Raw genomic sequence first — 24,121 nt, forward strand, 5'->3', positions numbered from 1 at the left:
GGACTTTATAATACCTTTTTAGCACAAAGATCATGGCACACGTGAACTCCTGGCCGTGCAAACTCAGACTTGCCTGATTTTCTATTGGAAAGGTTTGTTGCAAATTTTACAAACACCAGATGCTCAATGATGGGAAAATAAAGCATACTTTCCAGTAAACAAAAGCAGATTTCATTTGTCTCTAAAGCATAAACAAAAAAGAAGTGCAACAAATGCAGAGTGGAATGGTACAAATCAGGCATGTACATATGTGTTGAGGGGAGAAAGTGCTGGAAGAAGTGGGAAATAAGTGTACCTTCAGATGGGTTAATGAGCTCTGCAATGCAATGATAATCTCAACGGACTGGAGCTGTCTTTTCCTCCACTCAGGGCCGGGAGCATCAGGGTTGTATAGGCAAAAGGAGCCATGTTCCACAAACATGCTGCCCCATCTCTCAGACACACTGCAGATGAGCAGTGGGTCTCAGCATGCAGGATTTTCATATAAGAGGGCTGGCAGATCCAAATGTTGGTGTACCTCATGCCCTTTTAACACCTCTTCTTTTTCTTGCAGATTACATCTTGCAGGGGTGAGAGGGATCATTTGAGAGAGAAGACAACCATGAAGGAGCTCAGAGGGGGGAAAAAAAAAAAGTTAAATAAGTAGGTGGCTGGGGAAATAGAAATAATGCATGCTAGAGAAAATGCTTTGAGACTGAGTGAGATTTACTGTGGTCTTGCTGGTTTTCCCCGCTCAGGCTAAACAGCTGAGCATCACACAGTGAAAGGCAAAATCTCTTCTCTTCCTTACTGCTGCAGGAAAGGGAACTCTGTGTTAGATCTTAAGATAAGATTGGCAAGTGTGAGTAATACGGAAAATGTTGTAATGCCATTATATAAACCAAGGGCAGACTCACAGATGATCTTTTCTCCCCAGACATACAAGAATTTCAATGACAGGTGACCAGAAATCTCAGCCTGTCAACTCCAGAGAGGACATGACCAAGAGGGGATAGGCTAATAAACATGCAAAATAATGGCTGGAGTCTAGCGGCTCTTTAAACAATTCAATGTTTATTGTCCCAGCTGACAAGAAATCTCTTGTTCTTTCTGAACTGTGGAACGGAGATCCTATAGCTGACCCATCCCCCCAGCCAGGGTTATGGGCACCAGGTTCATAGCTTACCAGTGGGAATGAGACCCAGCAGGAATAGGCTCTATGCATTGCTCCATCCCATTTTTTTTTCCCCTCCTTCAGCGGTGGCTACTGCATTAGTCTCAGTGTTTTTTTGCACTGGGAGGCAGGAGTGAGTCATTTCTGAGCTAGAAGAATATTGAGGTTGGACATATGTTAGAATTTCAGATTAGGACTTCTTAATCACCATAATTTCAAACCTTGTGATCATTTTCTTCCAATGTAGGAGAAACTCTCTTTTCGCCTTGCTTAGATAGACCAGACTGATTACCCAAGATAAAACATCAGGGATCCTAAAACAGGGACTGGTGCCCCTGACTGGAGATAGCTACAGGGACCAGTGCCCCTGACTGGAGATAGCTACAAGAACTAAATCTTTGGGTCCCTGAAATGCTCTCTTTCTACTACGTGAGCTAAGGAAGGTAATCCCCATAGCAAATTGTCGGGATGTGACAGACAAGAGTCTGCACTACATCTGCTAATTCCTAGGAAGAACAAAACAACTATCAGAGATAGTTTGTTGGGAGTTTTGCAAAGAAGATGCTGGAAAAGGCTAAGTTATAAAACTTGAAATATTCTGAGGAATCATATTAACCATCTTCAGAGCTGCTTTCATGCTATGTCAAACTGTGGAACTGCATTTCCAGCTCCAGGAACTGCCACGGGAATGGATTAATTTTTTAAAAACAGATTTTCAGGGCTGCCACTTGTTGGCAAGCCTTCCCTTGCAGGTAACTTCTGTAGACTTGGCACTGTTGAGTACCTTAGTGACTGTCTGCCAGAGGCTATGGACTGTATCTCAATGGATGAAGAGCCACGTTCAGATTATGGGTAAAGTAAATATGTTGGGAAGACCAGGCTCCAGGTGGTGGCCATAGCATCAGCTTTGCTGGAGAAAGGGGACCTTCAGTAGATGAAAGAAAACAAGCTTGGTATAAAGGAAGGGGGACAGAAATTAGAGGTCTAAAGAGCTTTCTTCAGCTTATTTTGAAGAACCAGGTGGAAAGCCAAGACCGCCGGACTGCTTCAACCAGCAGTAGGTGACAGCAGCCACCTTTTGCTGCCATGAGATGCCACAGCACCCTCAGGAAAGGGCAGGCCAGCACTGCTGGAAGGACATATGAGTCTATGAAAGGACGACTGAAAGATTTGTGGGGAAGAGGCCTCAGAGAGGGGGCCTCTGTGTCTTTGTACGTTAAGGTTGGTTTATATTTTGCTGCCACGTCCCTCCTGAAACTGTACAGGGGTGGTGATGCAGAAGTTGGCAGTGGTGCAGGAAACCAGGGCCCAGACTCTGCCTGCTTGCCTGTAACGTGCTCGCAGGCAACGTGGTTCTCCGGCCCCCTCCAGTGGCTAGAAAACAGGCTGAGGAGTCAGCTACAGCTTCCAAGTCAAAGCCCTGAGGCCAGCAGGATTCAGGCTTTTGTAAATCCAGAAGTCCCCAGTCTGCTCTCTGCTGTATAGAGCAGTATTATTTCCCCTTCCCATGTTGAGATAAATGATTAGATGGACAGGCAGACTCTTGCACTAGAATGTCTTTAGTTACAAACAGACCCAAGCCTACCACGGATACCTCCAGTCTGCACTCAGATTTAATCTTGCTGCTGTGCAAATTCATTCCACTCTGAGCAAAACCAACAAACCACTGAACAGCACCTCTTAAAACAGGTGTCTCCTGCATGTCATCTCTACAGTGTCCCGGGTGGTTTCTTAGACTGGTTTCTTCACTGAAACAGGAAGGGCTAAAGAGGTGCTGCAACTCAAAGGCTGTTTTTGAGTGCAAAAAGTACTTTACCTGAATTTGAGGATGGGAAAAAAACACTTCAGCCCAACAAATACTGTTCTTTTGCCTTTTACAAAACTCCCAAGTGGCAGGAAATGATAGTAGGGTATAACCAGCTACCAGCATTTTGTGCTCTGGAAATCCCCTACAGCAACAAACACAAGAAAGCACATGCAAAAAAGACTGCTTTGGACCTGCTTTGCTTATTCCAAATCTGTCTTGGTTCTCTAGACACTTTCCAAATCTTGTCATCCACCATCCTATCCCATCCACATTTACAGCTAGGCCATACAACACACACTTTCTATATTATGCACACATATAATAGGGATTCTTCCTTGTATGTGATGTATACTGTGCAACAGTTTAGTTTTTCACCCGTGACTTCACAATACTCATGTGTTATTCATGTTATTTGAGCATACCTCATGGACAATATGGAAAAAAAATACATTTACTACATAGGAGGAATTGGTGAAATCTGAGCTAAGACAAGAATAAATGCTGTTTATATAGCGTGAAGCTGTATAATATGCATATATTATTGCTCAGCTATCATACTGGAAGGCTATTCTTCCTCTAGCTGAAAGGGATAGGGCAGCCAGAGGATACAGTTCTGGTAGCTACAGGACAGGACACCAAGGTCTATGAATGTCATGAATTTATTTCAGGATTCAATATTTATCTCTCTACAATGAAGATTCCAGATTTGTTAATCTGTATATTTGTCTGTGTATTAAACCACTTCACTTAGCTAAAGCTGGGTCTATGTATCCTCAGCAACCAATGTCCCAGGGACCTACTCCAACATCATTCTTTGTACTCATGGCTTATCATTGTGCAAGTGAGTTGTCTCACTGAGCTGTACTCTCCTCAGTCCCTCAGTTAAAAGAGGAAGACCATCCTGGTTTAAGGTTGGAACCTTCACAGGAGGCACAGTCCCCAGTTAAGATGAAAGTTTGATAGGTAGTCCAGGAGAAATGCCTCCTGCACCTGAAAGCTTTTATCCTGATCCAAGTGCTTGTTGAACTTCAAGCATGTTTGCTGTAGGGTTAGGAGAAGCATCCTTTGGCCTGTGGGTTTGAGGCTGGAAATATCCATGACCGGGGGAGTCCTTTGGACTCCACATAGGTTAAATGTGCAGTTGGATTTGAAGACCTATGCAGTCCTTCAAACTCAAGGTCAAAAGAACTACCCATATGCACAAAGTTCAGCACATGGTTAGAGTATCATGATCATCATATCTCAAATTATATATAAAGAATGAATTTGGTAAACTAACTGGGGCCAAAGTCTTCACCACCAGCATGGCTTGAGTTTACCAGTGGGACCTACACAGAAATTGTATCTGTACCAGATATTGAGTCTATGCATGGATAAGAGGGAGCTCTTCTTAGCTTCACACATATGGGAGTCATGGTTCTGGGAGGGAACACAAATGTATGCCTACAGTTGCTGGTCTGGGTAGGGAGTCATTGCCTGCCTCTCCATAAGCTTGTTGCAAGACTGTGTCAGTCAAGGGCACAACAGTCGACAAATCAAATACTGACCTCTGAAGGCAGCTATAATGAAAACTGGTAAAAGGTCGTCTGTGGAAGTTTATCTTTAATTACACCTTCAAATTACACTGGACACTGACTTAATCATGCCTGTAACAAATAAAATTCTGTGAGTTTCTTTGAGCCACTCTCCATCATTCACACCACCGACCCTGGCTTTTCACCGTACCTCATTCTAGGGGGATTACCACTGAGCCAGCTCTCCCCAGAGAAGCATATGTCCTCCATGTCCGTACTACAGCTTCCTCCCAAAAGGCACTAACACATGATTGGTCTGCAAAATTATCTGATCAAGTGCAAAATCAGAGGAAAAAATTTGACCCAAATAAGCTGTTGACATGGCATCTTCTCAAGACAACCTCCCTCATTTTCTGCCTCTATAGTGGAGCTAGGGAGCATGTTCAGTCCGTGCTCCTGCAAAACATTATGGTATTGCCAGCAAGGTGACAAGAAGCTTTACAACCTGTTTGCATCTTTTTGGCATGTTAACACTCCTATAAAGCAAGCACACAAGTCTCAGGCAACAAGCTCATGGGCTGCCTTGGCCTCCAGCACGGTGAAAACCTAAAACATCTGCAAGCGTGAAAAGGAAAACAGTGCAATACTGCTGCCTTGCCACTTGGAAAGCATGCCCATACCTATGTATCCTTGCCATTACATCTCATCTGTGGAGGGTTTGAAAAGTAACTTTGGCTTTGGTATCTGAGCACTGACCATAACCACCACAGTTTAGCTTGTTCTCAACAATGCAGTTCTCAGCAGTGCAAATCTTGTCACCTTAACTTAAAATCAGTGCGCAGAGGCCAAATACGTGAGAGGCTAGTTGGACATTGGCTGCCGTTCCAGCATCACGTTCCAGCCCGGCCATAGAATTGAAATAATAAAAAACAGTCAGAGACTCCATTTTTCCTGCCCTTCCTCTTTCTCTGGAAGCATCTCAGAAAGGCAGGTACTCTTCAGCAGGTAATACCAAATATAGAGAAGTCCATTACTGCTTGTCAAACTCCACCACAAACATATCGCATAGTGGGGGGATCAGAATCTGAACTGTGATTTTGCATTTGTTGGTGCCTCTGGAGAAAGAGTATTTCACAAGCTAGCCTCAAGACCTATTCACCTTTCACCTTTCTGGTCTTTCTCTCTAAAGGCATTTGAAAACAGGTACTTTCAAGTAAAAGGTATACAACTCACCCCAAGTCAATCCCTTCAGCAGCTGGTCTGAAGCAATTCAAAGGGTATCTACAAGTAGGGAAAGACACTTCTGGCACAAGCTCTACAAAGGACAGCTTTCTAAGGCTGCCTTCCTGGGCCCATATGTGGGAGATCCAACACAGATAGGAGGGGAGTGGGGGCACTGGCTGTGTAGGGCTCAGTGCTCATTCCATGGGGTAGCCTTGAGATTCTGCTCCCATATAGGCAGGATAGCCAGGTCTGTCAGTTACAATGGAGATGTATCCAAATGCACTTAAAACTTCCTGAAATGCAAGGTAGCTTAAACAATCCACCTTCCTTGTTACCCCAGGGGGTCTAAGAAAGACCAGAGCAGACTCTATATGGAGTAGCAGGTAGGTAGGCATTTCTATTCCTACGTGCTGTCCACTGTTAGCTACTTTACTGGGCCTTCAGTAACAACATGACCACTGCAGTATTGGTGACTATGGATATGGGGTAACTTCTAAGCAAAGCAGGCAGTCTAGAGAGAGTTTTTGATGGTTTTTTCTTCATAATCACAAAGATACATTTGCAAACATTGGATCAACTACCATCCAGCACAGCAACACAACAGTTCAAGTTAGCAACTCCTCTACTGTTGTTCCTGGTTACTCTCAGATATTCAAACACATTTTACAGGAAATGAGTTTGGCTATTGTTTTCCCCAAAGATACCCCAGAAATCTTTCAGGTTCACTTCACGGTCTCATTTGAGTATCACAGTCCTTATCCTATCACCCAATACTCACACAGTAGCAATGGCTGAACCACAGGGATCACCACAATGGGCTGTATAGACTGTGTAACTATCAGTTTTCCCATGTGAAACTACCTTTTCTTCTTCTCTCCACATGTTTTCTCATTCGTGCTAAGGCAGTGGTTATGAGATTTGGTCTGGTCCTAGGCAGTCATGGGGAGAACTGGCCACCCCTTGCCTCTTCCATCATTGTGCTGGAGGAAGAGCCAAGTTGCGATGGTACATCTGGTGCTCTGTAGACAGTGACTCAGACAGGATAGGATTACATATTCTGCTACTCTCCCATCTGCATGATGGGTCCCCTACACGAAGAAAGCCAAGACAGCAGCTACCTTGGAGCACGTAAAGACACAGAAACAATTCTCCAGGTAACACACAGCACTGGACAGGAAACTTGATGCATTTCACACCAGAAGAGGACAGAATAAAATATATCCACTTTCACAGCAGCAATCACAGACTCCATGGGGAAGGCAAAGGCCAGGTATTGATGCCAGAAAGAGAACGATACTGTTGTAAACCTCTTACCAAGGAGAGGAGAGACTCCCTAGTACACTATAGGAAAATGAAAGACCGCGACTTAAGTATGGATGCATTTCCCACACAGAAGTGCCACTGAGGCCCAACACACGTTTAACATGGAGCAATAACAGAGGTAGAGTCATAACAAACAGATATAGGCTAATAGCTATAGGATATTTTGTATTTGCTCATGTAATAGCCACACACAGGTATTGGCCTCATTGCTCAACCAATTGCAAACAACAGATCACCAGTTAGGTAACTGGTAGCTTAAGTATAGACACACAGAATCACTGCACCCTAAATTTGAAGGAGGAAACCACAGGAACAGGGAATTATGTGCACTCCATGAGCAAATACAATATTTGACCGTGGGGTCAGGATTGGCACCTGGTTTTGTCAGCTCAGTCATTTACTAAATGAAACTGTCCTGGAAAGCAGTCGATTGCCCTTTAACTGTGTTCGTGAAGTAGAAATTTTTTAATGGGGTCTGGGATTGGAAGGATATGGATCAGATCCAGACGACATTTGCCAAGTATTCTTCGTACAGTTATGCGGCAGAGAGACAACAGGCTCCGGGTGCGGCCTGCAATAAAGAAAGCAGAGAGGAAATATTGAGGGACAGAGGGAGAAAGAGAGAGGCATAACAGCATGTAAATTGTGCTGAGCTCCGGACGGCCTAAAGCCTCTGCTGACAGCAGAGGAGTCGTTTACCCCCTCCGAAAGCTGAGGCGATGTTCTGCACAGCAACAGAAAGGCAGTGCAGGAGAGTTGACCTTGCACAAATCCTCCCTGTGAGGAGGCCGCACTTTTTGGCAAAAGCACTGGAGCAATCACAAATGCCACAGAGGCAACTTGGAAGGTCAAGATGGAGACTGCATGGGGTTGTTACTATAGACCTGAGCCCTGCCAGAGTGGGTCCAAGAGATCACTGTCAAATCTGCACCAGTGAAGGCTGTGAGAGGCTTTATACTAATCAGATCATTTTAAAGTGATGTAGACTTTCCTTTTGTACTAAGCCATCCTCTGGGAAGCAACAGCTGTGGGGAGAAGCCCCAGCATTGGCAGCCAGCTCAGGCCTTATTCCAGCTTTCCGTCAAGGGCTTCTGTTGAATTCATGGAGAGCTCTGCCAGCGCAAGGAGAGCAGTATGGTGGTATCCTTGTTGATTCAGGAATTGGACCTCCAAGGCATCACTCCATTATCCTGACTGCCATACCTGAGGAGAGCAGGCAGGCCTATCCCATCTGCCTCCTAAACCCAGGCTTAATGAAACCACCTGCCCTGCTTTATTCCCAGCTCTGCTCTGCAAAAGTCCAGGAGGGTTTGAAAACCAGGCATGCGCAAAGCTGAATATACTTTAGGGTGGGGGCTAGGCATTTGCATCCCATGTCCTGAATCCCTTTTAAATCTCTCTGGTCTGGAGTTTCAGAGGGAAACTCTACTTGACCCTGGTGCAAAGCCCTGACCTTCAGTGCCTGAGCTTGGTGGTTTTATGAGGTGCTGCCCTTTCTGGAACAGGGGTACACACTGAACTGATGTTGTTTTTGCTAAAAAAGGAAAGAAGTAGCAGGTAAATGCAGGCATGTTTAAGCTTGAGACTCTGGCTTACATCTTCTATAACTCATTTACTTCCCAGAGGATGCTGAATTCAAAAAGTCAGCTTTTTCCCACTATTTTACACTACCAGCTAAGCTCTCATCTCCTACTTCCTACCACTACTGTGACTTTGCCACCCAACCAGCCTGCCCAGATACCACTATACCACCTCAGTCCCAAGGAATCCCTGGGACCCCCTGGCCATAGGCACACTCAAGAACAGTGAGGGCACATTTCTGTGGCTTCACTGAACTGGGTCTGGCTGGATGCACCACAAATGGTGAATGAGCAAGAGAATGAAGACATAAGTGCCAGAGGTGTGGTGCCCCACTGTATCATCCCTTTGCAACCACTTGCCCTAACTTGCCTGTCAGCTACCAGTGGTCCGCGGACCCAAAGCCCAGCTCTGATATGGCCCCACTTCCTAACCGTGCCTTCGACTGCTGAGGACACTGCTAAGCAATGGGAAAGAGCTGGAAGAAAGAACATAGAAAGCTAAAAAAGCAAAAATTACAGAGATAAGACTGCTGAGATGGGGATCACTGGTTGCTCAAGAATTCAAGAGGGGAAGCACCATGGCAAGGCATGAAATCCAACAGGAGAAAAACAGGGAGTCTAGCTGGAGGCTCACCAAGAACTCTCACTGAGTCGAGTCACCACTGTTACCAGCAGCGAAGGAGCTGGTGGCAGACAGCAACACGGCAACACTGAGGATTTATGCAAGGGAGCCACAAAGGCCGGCCCCATGGTCTCCTCCTGCCCAACACCTGCCTGGCCAGCAAAGGCTCTTTGGGTGCCTTATCAGGGCTGGTGAGCTCAGTAATGCCTATCTGAATAGCTTGTTAAATCCTATCTATCTTCTGTGTGTGTTAGAATTGCTTTATACTTTTAAGTTCGGTATATCCTGTTTGCAGAATCCTTTTACACCTGGCTAAAGGGGCCTGAACAAACAGACCTGAACCAAAGAGGATGGTAACGTCCACCATCCTCCTAGCTACTGCTGCCTCCTCATTTGGGAGAAGCCATTTGTGCAAGATACCAATGGTGCCAACAGTGGAGAAGGCACCTGTGGTGATATTTAGGGAGAAATGACCACCAAGCACAAAACACACTGATACAAATAAATCCATGGCACCCAGCATGCTCTACCAGGCTAATGGCCCCTAACTACCAAATAAATCTTCCAAAGAGTTCTCTTAAATGCAGACCTAGATAAAACCAGAGCCACTGTAGTTAGTCAAAACTGCTTACCTCTTGCTTCTTTGAACATCTGCAGAGCCTCAGGGTTGACTTTGACCCTTCCTGTGGATTCACCTCCCAAGGCCTCCACCTTCACCAGGTTCAAATTGGCTCCAAAGTCAATCAAAAGGTGGACAAATGCTGCTTCACAACCATGCCGCAGGACAGCATCCATCACGCACACTGGTGAGCCCCGGGAAAAGCCTTGGATATTGATGGGCCCGCAGCAGTTAAAATCTGGGTTGGCTCCCGCCTGGAGCAGCAACCTAAAGCACTGGAGGTTGTGGTAGGCAGCACTGATGTACAGTGGGCAGACCACCAGCGTGGTGAGGGGTCGCAAGGAGAGGCTGGGGACCCGGGAAGCCAAGTGGTGATTCACATCCACATCTGCACCATACCTGGATGGGAGAGAGGAGAGACTGTTTGGAAACAAGAGCGACAACATGACTGCAGCCCAGGGGCACAAAATGGCAGGCATGAGTGAAGGATGCTGGCCACACACTAACCCAGAGGGTAAGAACCCTAGGGCTTGTCTGCCTTTGGTACCTATGTGCCCCTCCACCCAAGAACCACCCATATCTACCCTTTGTAGGGCCCTGCAAGCATCCTGTCATTCACCAGCAAACTAAACAAAACAAAACTGAATTTAGGCCACACTGGTTCTGAAGAAGGGTAACTACAAGGGAATTTAATGCAGCTTCACATTCAAAGTTAGCACTGGGGAATTTATCTCCTGAAAGTCAGACTTTGAGGGGCAGAGAGAGGCTAGAGCAGGGATACCATATACAGCACAGTCTGATTTTTAGGAAGCAAAGCAGATCCTATGTCTGCAACAGCCCAGGATCAGAAGAGAGGAGGAGCAGCTGAGGGTCACCCTTCCCCACCCTCCCAAAGGATGTGCTGAGCATGGCCTTGGCACGAGGGACAGCTCAGCCTGAGCCAGTGGCACATAATGTTGGCCTCTAACTGGCTGGCTGGGGAGTGGGGGATGTTTCCAAGTGACTTCCAGTGAAATAACTTCCCCATCAGGATAAAAAAGGCCAAGGAGCTAGACAGGCAATTGATCTGACTATCACAAACAGCCAGGAAACGGAACAGAAATCTGTGCTCAAAATCTGTGCTCAACAGTGAAATATATATGACAAAATCCTGTTCCTGAAGGAGCTTGCATGGTTGGAATCCCATCAGAGAGTCAAACACAGGCCTTTTCCCCAGTGTTCAGCTCAGTCAAATGGATGCACTCACCAATTCTGAGCATTCCAGGAAACTGGAAAAATACTAAATAATTGTGTTGAACTTCCACTCTACCCATCCATTCTGCATAGCTCAGTTCACCAGTTATGTATTATATTAGATACTGCATGAGAGATTACAATTCACTGGCCGACACTCTAGTCACTGAAGCAGAGACCTCCACAAAATGTTACAGCAAATCTGTCAAGCCTTTCACAACCAGCTCTTGCCTCATGCTACTCTGTGGGGAGGCCAGTATCTCACATCTTCACTGCATGGTGCCACAGTGTCTCAACTACTCCATAATCCCCTGCGGCCAGAGCAAAGCAGTCTCGGGCTTGTCATGACACAGAATAGATGAGTGAGCAGGGTAGACCCCTCCTCTATGGAAGTCAGCATGGTCATACAACAGAAGTAGCATCCACAGCATCTAGGCCCAGTGGGATGTTTTTGGGAAGTATAGATGGCGCCAGGTAGAGAATGAGCAGAAAATAGGGTTTATTTGCTTTGAAGGTCTCTTTTTTACTATTGGAGAAAGAGAAGAATGCAGCAAAATAAATGGGAACAAAAAGACAAAGTGTCACTCTCTGGAAAAGCATGGAATTTGAAAAATGGCAATGCTGCAGAAAGAAGTGACAATAGAAATAAGCATTTATTTTCTGCGTTTGGCCTGAGGCTGGGTAACACCCAAGCAATGGTGACACTGCAGCTGCATCTATTTCACATGCAGCCTGGAGCAGAGCAAGGAGGGAGACAGCACAGTCACCTAATGAGTAGCTGTTTTTAATTGCGGAGTTCCAGATCAAGCAGAAGTCCTGTCCTTTCACTGCACAGTAATAAAATGTACCTTCACCCACCAGTCCCTCTTTCAAAACTACAAACCATGCGTTCAGAAGACTGGGTTTTTCTGTCTTCCTAGATATCATAATATTCTTCTTTGCAGTTAATAAAACATATAAGGAAACCACCTGGGGACAAATTCTGCCTCAAGGCCTGCATAGCTTTCTGAACCCAGTAGGGGTTGGTCCCAATCCAGCAAATACTTAACCACATGCTTTAACTCTGAGAAGAGAAATAGTCTCATTTAAATTAAGCATGCACAGAACAAGGGTCAAGAAAATGTATCTAAGAGCTGCAAACAGCACACTATGTATCTCTACCCCAACACACAAGATCTCCCAAGCCACAAACATCCCGGGTAGGCTCCCAGGTGACCTGTGGGGTAGAGAACAGAAATGACACTGTAGAGTGAGAGCTGGTCTCCACACCAGCCCGCATGGCCAACCTTCACTTCCTGGTCCAGGCAGTCAGCCCAGTGGCAACTGCTGCACACTAAGGGACATTCCCACCTTCTAGCAGCTTTCAGAGTGCTTTGCTAAATCTGCTTGGCTTCCCTATGTTGGAGCACGGAGGTCTAAATAAGAAAAGCTGTCTATTCTCCATAGAAATCACACACATTCTCTGCAGATTAAAAATATATATATACATCTTAAAATCAGACTATCCAAGCGTTTTGGATGGAGTCATATGTGATGCTATAGGGTTTTTGCAGGGCTACTGTAAGGCTATTGCTTCCTACGTCCATAGTTCTCATCAGACAGCCACGTACCCTCACATTTCTATCCTTCCCTCTCCTTTTTTTTTCCCATTATTGTTGTCAAAATTCTCTGTGGAGATCTCCATTTTGCAACAAAATATGAAATTCTCCTTTTCCCATAGAGTTAGTTACACATCTGAGGCACTGGTGTGATCTGTCAGCTCTCTTTTGCAGTGCTTTTAGTGAGGCAAAAAGACTCTCTCATCCTTAGTACGCTGGGTCAGCCCTCAGTTACGTTGCAAGTACAATACAGCAGTCCATCTCATCGAAGCATGATCACATAACAAGCTGTTAGGAAAGTAATCTATATCCCTGGCAATATAATTGTAAATATTTCCGCCAGTCTGCCTATAAAATGGATCACCACTCCATGGCTATGTGTGTATTTACTATTAATGGATACAATTTCACTTATTGCTTGGTTAGCTGGTTCAGCAATTGTGAATCCTGATTGTGCTACCATATGATTAAAAAAATGAACCAGGTGATGTTTAGACACCTGCAGCAAAGTACCAGGGAAATGTATGTGTTAAGGAGGACAGTCTGACCAGGCCAGGCTTTCTTTTCAGGACTCTGGGGCTATCTCAAGCTGAATATTCCAAAATATTACTTTATATTTCAGTAAAAGGGGTCTTATTCATTGCATTCCCCCTGCCAAATCTTTTAGATCAACATTTTCTAAACCTTTGAGTGAGCTTTGTAACATACGGCTGCATTTTAAAGTACAAAACTCTGAACAGATCTATGAAATCTGTACTCCAAGATATTTGAAATTTTGGGCAATCTGACAATATGGTATTAGCATAGCAGCCTTGGGAGAGACATTGGCTAATAAAAAGATATTGGACAAATTCCAGTTAATTTTTAATCCTGAAAGTTTTCCAAAATCTTGCTTTTAATATTGCTGGCAAGGTATCCCAAGGAGTAGACATATAAATCAATACATCAGCTCTCCATGTGCTGAAATACCATTTGCTACATTTCATCCTGCATTAGCAGATATATCAGGGGAGATTCTCAGGAATGCAGCTCGTGAGCCTGAACCCTGTGCCAAGCAGCACATAGTGATGGGGACATCCTTGTCTCAGCTTCCAGAAGAAGGAGCAAGGAGCGGGGGGCGCAGTCTCCCCTTCTTTCTACTTGCCTGCCTCCTTAAAGCTGCATTTCTGTGAAAAATAATTTCCCCATAAGCAAAAAGGGAAGGAGAAAATCCCCAAGTATTGTGCAATTTTTGTATCCAAATCCTTTTTGTTGTTATTTTCTAGCATTTACAGTCACTGAGGGGATTCCTTGGAGAGTGTTTCTGTGGGAATCCAAATAAACTTTCTTTTCTTTTACTCTTTCTTTCTACAACCTACATTTTCCCCTTACAATCCCTTATTATTTGGCATCAATGGCCCATACAGTTCCTCAGCACAGTCCCTTATACAAAGAACTTCCAATTTAGAAGAAAGGAAGTATCACAGCATGCCACAGAGGTGAAAATTCAAGTTCACACAGCCTACAGCTAGCCCCCAAGCTGCTGATGCTGCAGACAAAATTCCCTGAAGGACAGGGGATCTTTGTATTTCCCCAACACTGCTGAACCCTGCCACAGCTAGAGCCTGGATAAGGGATCAGGTGCTCTGCAATATTTGCACGCCTGACAGCCTTCTGAACTAAGAAAATGATTTTTGGACGCTATTGCAGAATTAACCCAGCCTCTCATTGCTGGGCAACTGAGGTTGTTGGTCCACCTGGGTGGATAAGGCATCCATGCTAGTAGTCCTCCAGGGAATGGCCCCTTGCTCTCAAGGACAAACTACTCCCTGGCTCAGCATGTTGCAGAAAGGAGGGATGGCTGGATGCCCAAAAGTTAGTGTTGCATACAAGCAAGTGCAACGGAGACAGTACTGGCCCCTGCCACCCAGCCAAGGCTACCTTTCAGCTCCCCATAGTGATCTCCATTGCTTTTCACCCCAGAGATGCCATTCCCTTCAATGGAGCTGTGGGTCAGGTCTCTGGCAAGGGGGAAAATTAATCGGATGCCCCAGATGGTGTTCTAGTGATGGGCAAATGCCAGGCAGCCAAGAACAAGTGGTCCTGGTGAGAGGCATCTCTCCTCCCAAGGACAGAAAATGGTCAGGGAAGCAGAGCTCAGCAAAGATGCGTTTCTGAATGTTTTTTGACCAGCTGAGGGATCCACCTTGCTCATAAACTCAACCAGGTGGGACTGAGCAGAGGGGCACAGAGCCAGATGCAGGAGAGAGCCAGCAATGGGCTGTTGAGATGGAGCAGAGCCATGGAGTAAAGGGAGGGGATGCTCTGCAGTGCTTGGCTCTGATGGCGGGATCAGAAACAACGACTCCTCGCCTGGGCTTTTTATTAGGAGATGAGGCATTGGGGGGGGGGGGGTCACACATCAGTGGCCTTCTTGGCCAGCTTCTTCAGGCCTGTGGAGACACTGGACATGCCACAGGGAGAAGGGAGAGGTAAAAGGAGGAAATGGATGCTCTGAGTCCCATTGGCCCCATAGAGGAAAGAGCTTGAGGGAGGCAGAGAGAGAGAGAGAGAGAGGCAGAGCTGTATCCCTTCCAGCCAGGGCCATCTCCAGCCGGTGCCCTGGCTCTCACCTGATCAGCTCCCGGAGGATGTCCGCCCGGCCCACACGTGCTGCATGGTAGACGGGGGTGCTGCGGTGGTGCCGGCTGCCATTGGGGTCAGCCCCGGCTTCCAGGAGAATCTTGGCGCACTTGAGGTGCCCGTTGACCACAGCCACGTAGAGGGCAGTCTGCCCCTTCACGTCCACCAGGTCAATCTCGGCCCCTTTCCGGAGGAGGAAGTCGACACAGGGGCCATGGCCAGCAGTGGCAGCGATGCGCAGCGGTGTGCAGGGCAGCCAGCCACAGCACCACACTGACTTCTCATTGATCCGGCTGGCAGGTCAGGAGAGAAGCAATGGGTCAGAGAGGGCCTCCCACCACCTTGTGCCACTCAGCCTCCCCCAGCCCTGGGGAAAGATGCTGGGGGAGGCCGAATGTCCCCCTTGAAGGTTTTCCTCCCCATTTTAGGCAATTTACAGCAGCCTCTAAAAGCTCCGTCAAGTAGCCTGGCACTGTTGCGCTAGGTGCTGCACGCAGACAGCCAGAGATTATAGCAGGAACTGAAGTAGTCCCGCAATATGGGCTTTAGCACAGCTCTGCTGTGTCAGGAGCTGCACATAAACACAGCAAGAGACAAACCCTGCCTCAAAACTCAGTTAAAATGAATTAAAAAATTACTCCCTTTTCCCTTTTCCATTATCCAGACAACCTCCCAAATCAGAAGTGACCAAGCCAGGGACTAAAACAGTGGTTTACTCCAAGCTGCTCTGACAGGCACATAGTGATGTCAAAGCAGCAGAGAAACAGAAAAAGCAAGAGGAGTGGAGAGACTCCTGGAAGCGCACGCATACATCCATATTACACCACTGGCAATGTGCAGGTTTGACCTGGCACCACAGGGAGACATGAATGCAAATCCAGGGAGTATTAGTTCTGGGTAGGCACAGCCCTGCCAAGAAGGAGCTAGCTCTGGGAGGGCAGGCACGCTGCTCTGAACAGCATAAACAGGCCATTAACATCCTTGGTTGATACCAGTACTGGCAGAAAGAGCCTTGCTCAATTTACAGAGGAGATGGCTCTGGCTTGTGGCTGCTCAGATCCCCCCTGAAATCACTGGTACTAATCCTCACGCTCATCCAAATCTCAGGTTAGCCCTAAAAATCTCTTAAATGTCCAGTCCTCAATCACAAATTCTCTTCAGGTCACTGCAAGTACCATTTCAGCAGAGAGGTAGGGATTTCTTTAAGGCCAAGGTAGGCAGGAAAATGTGCCCCTTAGCCAGTGCAGTGGTCGATTTGCTCTTCTAGCAGACTGCATGCAGGCCCATGTAATCTGAACAGGACAAAGCAATTTTTATATGCTGTGTTTAAGGCCATTTGCCAGGAAAGCAATGCCCCAAATTTTTTCTTCAACCAGGCTGCAGGAAGAAGACCAATATGAACCCCACACCAAGTCCTCAGTTGTGCAATCTTATGATAAAAGTGTTCCGTTTTATCCTAGGAGGTTTGGGGATCTCCACCCCATATCTGCCCCCAAATTCAAAGAAGTCACTTCTCTGCTCACTCTGATGATGGGTATATGGGTCCAGACCTTCTCCTACTGCCTAACTTTGCCTTTTCCCTGCAGGGAAGGATGCCTCTTTCAGCTCACCCGGAGCCTTGGAGGGTCATCTGGCACTGCTGTGGCAGAGTTCCTACCCAGCATGGGACAGAAATAGGGCAAAACCTCAGACCGAGGGATTGAAGAGGCTCGACAGAGCCATCTTGGTGACAGAAGGAGGGACTGGCTCATTCTCATTCTTGCTGAAAGGACTTTTTTTTAAGTCTGAGAGACATTTGCAGTCTAAGCAATTTTCTCCACGGTGCAGGAAAATTAATTAACTGTCCCCATGGTCACAGACTTAGCTATGGCCAGATTTTGTAGCATAGGGCGTTTCAGGTTTATATTTGATTGTAATCCCTTTTATATGTTTTTCCCATCATATGTAGACTCCTATTTTCACAGTATTATATTTCCAGTATGATCTGAGGAGAGTTTACGCGTGGACACTGCCCATTTACGAACCTCGCAGGACTAGCTTGAGATTTGCCTCCAGGAGGACTAACAGGCATAATTTCAGGGGTGAGCAAAGCAATCTCCCATGAAACACATTTCCTGTAAAAATGGAGCAAGGCATTTCTGCCAGCAGGACAGGCTTCGAGAAGGAGCAGGCTGCAGGGAGAAGGGGTTGGGACAGTTTGGGGCAGGCAGCCCAGGGGATGAAAAAGTCATTAGTCAAAATTTTCAGAACGGAGTTCAATCGACCCTCGCATCTGACTCCTCCTTTGGTCCTGTAAAGACCTCCAGAGCCAGTGCTAATGTGTTAATGAAGGGAGGAGGGGCTGGCACTGAGTGGGAGAAGTGCCCCTCACCTTTGGAAGCTCTCCTCTTGCAGCAGGCTCTTGAGCGTGGGTAAATCCCCCACATAGGCTGCGTCGTGCAGCCGGGTGTCCTCGCAGTGCTCGATGGGGTGGTCACAAAATTGCTCTCTCAGCCACTCCTTGAGATTACGACCTGCGCTGAAGAGAGGGGGAGCCGGGTTGAGTCCTAGCAAGAGGCTGCTGGAGGAGGCAGGCACTGAAGAGCCTTGGCATAGCTCCCAGGATCACCAGACAGAGCTAAAAATGGCGTGGGGGAGAGTCTGTCTTCCTGTGAGAAGACACCAGCATAGCTACAGATCGTATTTCTCCACATCTGAATCCGACAGACACTGACAGAAGGGAAAAGACGTGGAGCAAGGAATGGCCTCCCGTCCAGTATGCAGTTGCTGATATCGTGGCTGCTTGATGCCCACCGCTAAGCACAGGCAAAGACAATAGCAACAGGTATGTCCCGCCACCCCATGGCTTGAACAGATCATAGGCTGAAGCTTTGCAAAAGCGAAAACTGCCCCTGAATTCCGCAACAACTCTGTGTTTCCTGGGTGCACTTGGGACGCACAACATGCTCCCCCAGGTCCAAATCTTTCCTTAGGAAACATACCAGATGCTCTGGAGAAGTTTAAGGCATCTCAAAGGACCTTTCTGAAATTTCCAAGATGTATTCAGTGCTAGCTACATCCAGAAAAAAGCAAAGGAGATGTGGTTGCAGTCTGAAGTCCCCAGCATTGGTATAATCATGCAAATAAATCCTCTGCACAGGTTTCTATGGCTGTACCAGTGCTTTGACCAGACTCTGTAAAAGAGCCTTGTCCCTCTTCAGACAACAAAACTGGTCAGGTTTAGCTCAGCACTCGGGGAGCAGAGAGCTGGCATGTGCTTTATGGCACCAACTTAGCAGCCCATCTGACTGATCCCTGCGTGGGAACTGCAGAGACAGAGTCCCTGACCTGCCCAGCCACACTGAGCCTCCAAAAGCTCCCCTGACCCCCACAAATCCAGCCCACATTGCAGTTTTTCAGCTGTATCATCTAGATTTACTCGAGAAAAAGCTGAAGCACAGGGATGGTGTCGCTAGTCCGTGCAACAGCCCTGCACAAGGTTTTGAGTGGACTGGCAAGGGTTGGGCCTTTGGTCCTTCCCCGCTCTTCAGCCTGGAGGAAGCTGCTTTCCTCTTTCTGTACCTGTTCAAACGTCCCCACGCTAATAATAGCTGCCAAAGTGCTTTGGGATAACAAAGACCTGGAAGGAGAGAGGTTTCTTCAAGGATGAAGACAACTGCCCCTGTGGGCAGTGTGCCAGCACAAACCAGGGCTGCTGTCCCCTCGCACCAAGATTGAAGGGAATTAGGTGCCCAGATGCTCTCAGAAAAGCTATCCTGTCTCCTCCTGCCACTGGTGAGTCCTGTTTGTTGGAGGCAACAAGTGGCAAATTGCTGTGGGGAGGTAAGGGGGGCACAACCTGTGCTGCCCCACACACAATGCTAAAACACGAACCGAAACAAACCTCTTGGCCTAAAAGTACACCGAGCGGGGGAGACCAACCAAGTGCACGCTGGGGCACCCAGCCCCGCTTGGCAAATCCTATGTGGCTTTTTCCTGCCACCAGCCTGGCGGAGCAGTCCTTCCTCTGACACATCCAGCAAGCATCAGGGCCCCCCCGTACCCTGAGCCCAAGCAGGCAGCAGCTCCCCGATGCTTCGCCCACCCCGGGATTTATTGCAAGGGTGGAGGCGGGGCGGGCAGGTGCCTGGATGGATGGATGGACAGCGACCAGCACGGGCAGGGCAGTGTGCACCCCTGTGAGAGACTGCTGAACACCGGCGGGCGGTTTAGTGGGCTTTAAGGGGGTGTTGTGGGGCGGGCTCGCTGGTGTGGCGGGTGTTTCGTGGCTGTTTGCTCTCCTCACGTTACCTGCGTGTCCACCTGAGGCACTGAGGTTGGTGCCCAGATTTCCGATGCTGGGGGCGTCCTGGCCATCCCTGGGCTCGGGCGGGAGGGCGCGGGCACCGCCGGCCTGGCAGTCGGTGCGGCTGCCCTCGGCCATCCGCGATCGTCTTCGAGGGGTCCCCCGCGCGCCTGCCCCTCACATCGCTCCGGCCTCCTGCCTGCCGACGCCTGGACCGCTAGCACACCCCAGACCCCCGGCCCGGCCTGTCATCTCCCCTCTCCCAGCCTGCACACGCCATCCCAGGCTGCCAGACACAGCCCTCCCTCCCCAAGCCGGGCCTGATTGGTGCCTGCCAGGGCCCAGGGCTTCCTGTTTCTATGTTAAGGTGGTTTTTTCCCAGTCTAATGAGAGGGCTTCTTCTTCCGTTTTGACAGCCCGGAGAGCGGCGGCATCGCTGGAGCAATTCCTCCTTCAAACCCGCCCCCTCCTCCTCTGCAATATGGACAGTGTTTATTCCTTTAGCGGGGAGGAGGGTGAAGGGGAGAAACAAACAGCCCTCGCTTCTCTCTCTCCTTTCTGCGTTTAAAAGAGGCACTGCCCAGCAGCAAAACAGCCAGTGAGCCGCAGGCACTGCCTCACAGACGGAGATCTAGACATGTTGGAGAAAGAGGGAGCAAAAGTTATTAGCTCGCCTCGAAGCCGCTCAGCTGAAACTCCCTGACTCAAGGAGAGAGCATGACTTTCATAACCCCCCGGCCCGGTTTGATACTACCTTCCGCCCGGCCCACTCGGAGTGTCTTGGGGCATCTTGTTCCCCTTTGCAAAGGATGGAGGCAGCTGCGCTCCCAGGGGAGGGGCAGACAGGGCATCCACACGGACCTGTCGTGCCTTGAGTTGAGCGCAGCCTACTGCGCCCAAAGCGAAATCTTGAACCATGATGAAGCCTTATGACACAACACATTTGCCAGGGATTTATTCACCCTGATCGCTAAGAGGAACATCTCCCATGGCTTTGGTAGGTCATGGTCCAAGTGCATCCAGAAGTCCTCCTGCCCCAGGAAAGTCAATATGACACAGCAAACCTTCACTCTGGTGCACAGGACCCAGGAGTCTCATGCAGCAGAACCTGGTCTCTAAAGGGGACCCTGTGGAGCTCTGATCATGTAAAGCAATAAATTAGTAATAATCAGAGTAATAAGAAGTCCTCGGGCTGAATACTTGGTGCTCCAGAGGAAGAAGCAGCTGGAATAGTCCTCAGGAAGGCAATCCTTGTGAGGCAGGGAGAAGGCAAGTTATAGTTTCTGCAAGCTTATCAGAACAGAAAACCTCAGCAGAAGCCAGATTTACCTGGGTCTGTTCCCCAGGAAGCTGTTGATTCAAGCTCTGGTGGCTCTAACAGTTTTCATCCTAGAAATGGGAGCAGTAAAAAATGCAGAGCTCAATCACTGGTAAACAGATCTGGGGGCTCTTTCTTCCAACAAGCAGCAGAGAAAAAGGTACCAAGAGAGATGCTAAAAATTTGCAATGCTGTCCGCATTCTTTGAAATGAAGTTGCAGCCACCAGCTGCACCTCTGAGGAGATATGTCACACATGTGAAAGCTGTCTCCTTACATCTGGTAAATTTGTTATTTTATTATTTATTATTTATTTTATTTGGGCTTTTTTTTTTTTTTTTTTAGTTAAATAGTCTAGAGAAGTTTTCCCATAAGTAAAAATTGACAAGAAAGTTTTGTGTGATTGCTTTTTCCTGCTTTTTTCCTGTAGCATAACTTGCAAGGTTTTGCAGGTATAAACACCCCTGGTTATCCATCAGGTTGATGCTTTGACTAACATGAGAAAGAGAACAATTGTGCTCAGGATGGATGAAGCTGCAGTGGACTAGAAGTGAGAGAAAAGGCAAGCCAGTCATGAAAATAATGGCCAAGAAATAGAGAGGGCCTGCAGAAACAAGACTGAGCAAAAAAGACACTACATTGCTTAAACCTCACCAGGCTATTTCAAATACAGCACCCTCAAAAATGAGCAGAGAACTTGTTAGGTGACCATGCGGGCAAAACACTTTGGAAGTAAAAAAACACAAATGGAGGAGTAAGTGTGCAGAAGGATGCATGCATGCACAGAAGGTCTTTGGGCCTGAGCAAAGGCAAGTGTATCGCATCAAATACAACCTCTTCCCAGGGCAATTCTAACAGGCGAGTTGTCATATCAGTTCCTTGTGTTGGTGTCCTAGCACAGAGCCACCCTCCAAGTGTTTGAAACACACCCTTATTTCTGCATGCATGTTTGAATCCTCAGTGCCAAAGGGGAATGGTGGTAATCCATCTAGCTTTCCTGTAGCTCCACTCCTGCTGTTCTGTGGCAGGATATCAGTCCACAGATGCCAGACGCTGGCTGCAGATATGATTTCCGTAACTGTTATTATTTGGGCTTGAGTGATTCGGAGGAGAGATGTGCAACCTGCAAATCAAACCCTTTTGCCTGGTCCAGTCAAAGATCAAAAGAGGAAAGAAATCAATAGGATTTTCAGAAGCCATCAGTGCTGGCTAATGCTGCCCACCTTCCCAGTGCTGGCTAATGCTGCCCACCTTCCCCTGCTGAAATCCTTATGCCATTAGACAACACAGACCTGAGGCCAAGGAACATCCCCTGGAATGACTTGGCTGCTGATCTGGAAATCTGACTCAATGTCTGTTCGGCCCTTCTTGAGTCAAAGGGACCAGATCTGGAAACCAGATAATGTGGCTAGGTGGAGCTCCTCAGCTTTGGCTGCCTGTGCTCCCTCACATTTGTGAAAGACTTCATAGGATCAGGATGGGGTCAGGCAGGGCTTTTTGAGGTGGGCCTGCTCCGGGGCCATCCACTCTTCGAGCAATGCCTTTGCTGAATTTGCAAGCAGCCCTCGTTCTCTGGGATGATGGCGCAGACCCACAGCCCTCCAATAGGCTCCTGCATGAGCAGCGTGTTCCTCCCCACATTTCTAACCCTGATCTATGCCTCCATCCAGCTACAGAGGCTCTGCGTGATGCAGTCCATACCTGCTCCCTTGTGGGGAAGCAGCTCTGCGCTGGGCTTGTGGCAGTGTCTGGAAGGCTCTACTTGCCATTCTGAAGCTGGGGTTCAAGCAAAACTAACAGGGGCTAAATCCATTTAGGATCTACATCTAGGTTCCCTGCTGCCATGCCTGATAGCAGTATAACACAGATCAGAACAGCTTTCTAGCTATTGCATTGTTTTCCGCCACTGCAGATTTAACAGGACTAGATTTAATTAGCTCCCCCAACTGCAAAGCATCATGTTGGACTGCTGATTGGCAATGAGGTCTCATCCAGAAGAAAAGAGCAGCCCACTTAAAAGCTGCCTTAGTGCATGGACTCTCATACACATGGCCCTGGACCGAAAGCTGTAATGCCTATGGGCCCAAGGGGATAGTAACTGCAAGGGACAGAAACCTTTGCACTGTGGTGCCTTCCCAGCAAGAATGTAATGCCAGTTTTCAAAGCTCTTAGCAACAGACCACTCCTGCTCAGCACAACTTTTCTTTAAAATGGATGTTTACTCACTGTGTTTCAATCAGAGCTGACTCTTCAGTCTTCTCCCATGGGTAAGTGTGGACAGGAAAGAAAGGGGGGGCAGAGGACACAACAGTGTTTACTTGCAATATGTTGATTGTCCCTGTGGACAAAGTAAAGCCCCAGAGAGGAACAAAGTGGCTGGTAAACAAGACGGATGAAACTGGAACTCAAGTGTCTGGATCGTTTGTGATGCCAGGTTCATTTGTTTGTTCTTGCAATAAAGGCCTCCTGTTTAACCACTCTCTCCTCATACACACACACGCAGACATACACATATATATTTATACATTTTTATATAATTACAGACATCCTGCAAAGAAAGGTAGAAAGTTTTTAATGTATCAAATCCCATTACACTCTATAATAAACCTTTATCTTTTGGACTAGGCTTTTTTTTCTTTTCTTAAATGCGCATGAAAACCAACCAATCTCAAACTGACATAACCAGTTCTCATACAGATGTGGGAGAAAGGGAGCAACTGTGATTGATCAGCCTTGGAGATGATCAGCATTGGGAAGCTATAGGTGTCCATGAGAAATCCGTGGGAGAAATACAAGATGATGTAAATCCATATCACTCTAAATGAGTGCAATGGGAAAATGTGAGTTTGCAAACAGGTCAGCATCTGGCCTAGGCTTAGGAAATGCCTTTTCCAAGTTTTCAGAAATACGTTTAAGTCCAGTGTAACTCACCAACCATATCATATCTATCTATTACAGGCTGAGTGCAAAGTCTGTGGCCAGCCCTGGACACTGTTCCAGCCTATCTCACGAGGAGGTTGAACAAGATGACCTCCTGACGTCCCCTGGAGCCTGAATTATCCTAAGATCCTAACAGCAACTAGCCAATGCTTCCTGTAACAGTGCTGAAGTAAAGCAACATGATTAACCCAACTCTATAGCATGGATAGCCAATGTCTAATGCTCTGGGGAAGCCACTCCTGCTGACAGAACAGCTTCACTTCAGTTACACATGAAAAGGATTT

The 24,121-nt window shown here is 47.4% G+C and overlaps 1 protein-coding gene across 2 annotated transcripts; it reads right to left on the reverse strand.

Annotated features, from left to right (window-relative positions):
- Nucleotides 1-1,212: 1,212 nt before the first annotated feature.
- Nucleotides 1,213-19,791, reverse strand: ASB1 (ankyrin repeat and SOCS box containing 1). 2 transcript variants are annotated; one of them, XR_010884522.1, is made up of 6 exons: nucleotides 19,586-19,791; nucleotides 17,667-17,808; nucleotides 15,286-15,588; nucleotides 9,856-10,241; nucleotides 7,397-7,592; nucleotides 1,213-1,302 (listed from the first exon to the last, which is right to left on the reverse strand). XR_010884522.1 is itself a non-coding variant. In XM_013948500.2 (5 exons), exons 1-5 carry the CDS (start codon nucleotides 19,716-19,718, stop codon nucleotides 7,459-7,461), a joined length of 1,098 nt encoding a protein of 365 aa, XP_013803954.2. In that variant the 5' UTR covers nucleotides 19,719-19,791; the 3' UTR covers nucleotides 6,509-7,458. The 2 variants fall into 2 exon arrangements, 1 of the variants encoding a protein (XP_013803954.2); XM_013948500.2 differs by lacking the exon at nucleotides 1,213-1,302 and having other exon boundaries at nucleotides 6,509-7,592.
- Between the last annotated feature and the right edge of the window lie 4,330 nt (nucleotides 19,792-24,121).

This window comes from Apteryx mantelli, chromosome 6 (genome assembly GCF_036417845.1).
Source record: "Apteryx mantelli isolate bAptMan1 chromosome 6, bAptMan1.hap1, whole genome shotgun sequence".
Lineage (NCBI taxonomy): Eukaryota > Metazoa > Chordata > Aves > Apterygiformes > Apterygidae > Apteryx > Apteryx mantelli.

What these genes read in the sequence shown, in the direction of transcription:
- ASB1 (XM_013948500.2), bottom strand. Translation starts at nt 19,718, where the DNA reads ATGGCCGAGGGCAGCCGCACCGACTGCCAGGCCGGCGGTGCCCGCGCC. An exon ending in TGCCTCAGGTGGACACGCAG is followed by an intron (nt 17,809 to 19,585) that starts GTAACGTGAGGA and finishes TCTTCAGCGCAG; the next exon opens with GTCGTAATCTCAAGGAGTGG. An exon ending in ATCCTCCGGGAGCTGATCAG is followed by an intron (nt 10,242 to 15,285) that starts GTGAGAGCCAGG and finishes TCTCCCATCCAG; the next exon opens with GTATGGTGCAGATGTGGATG.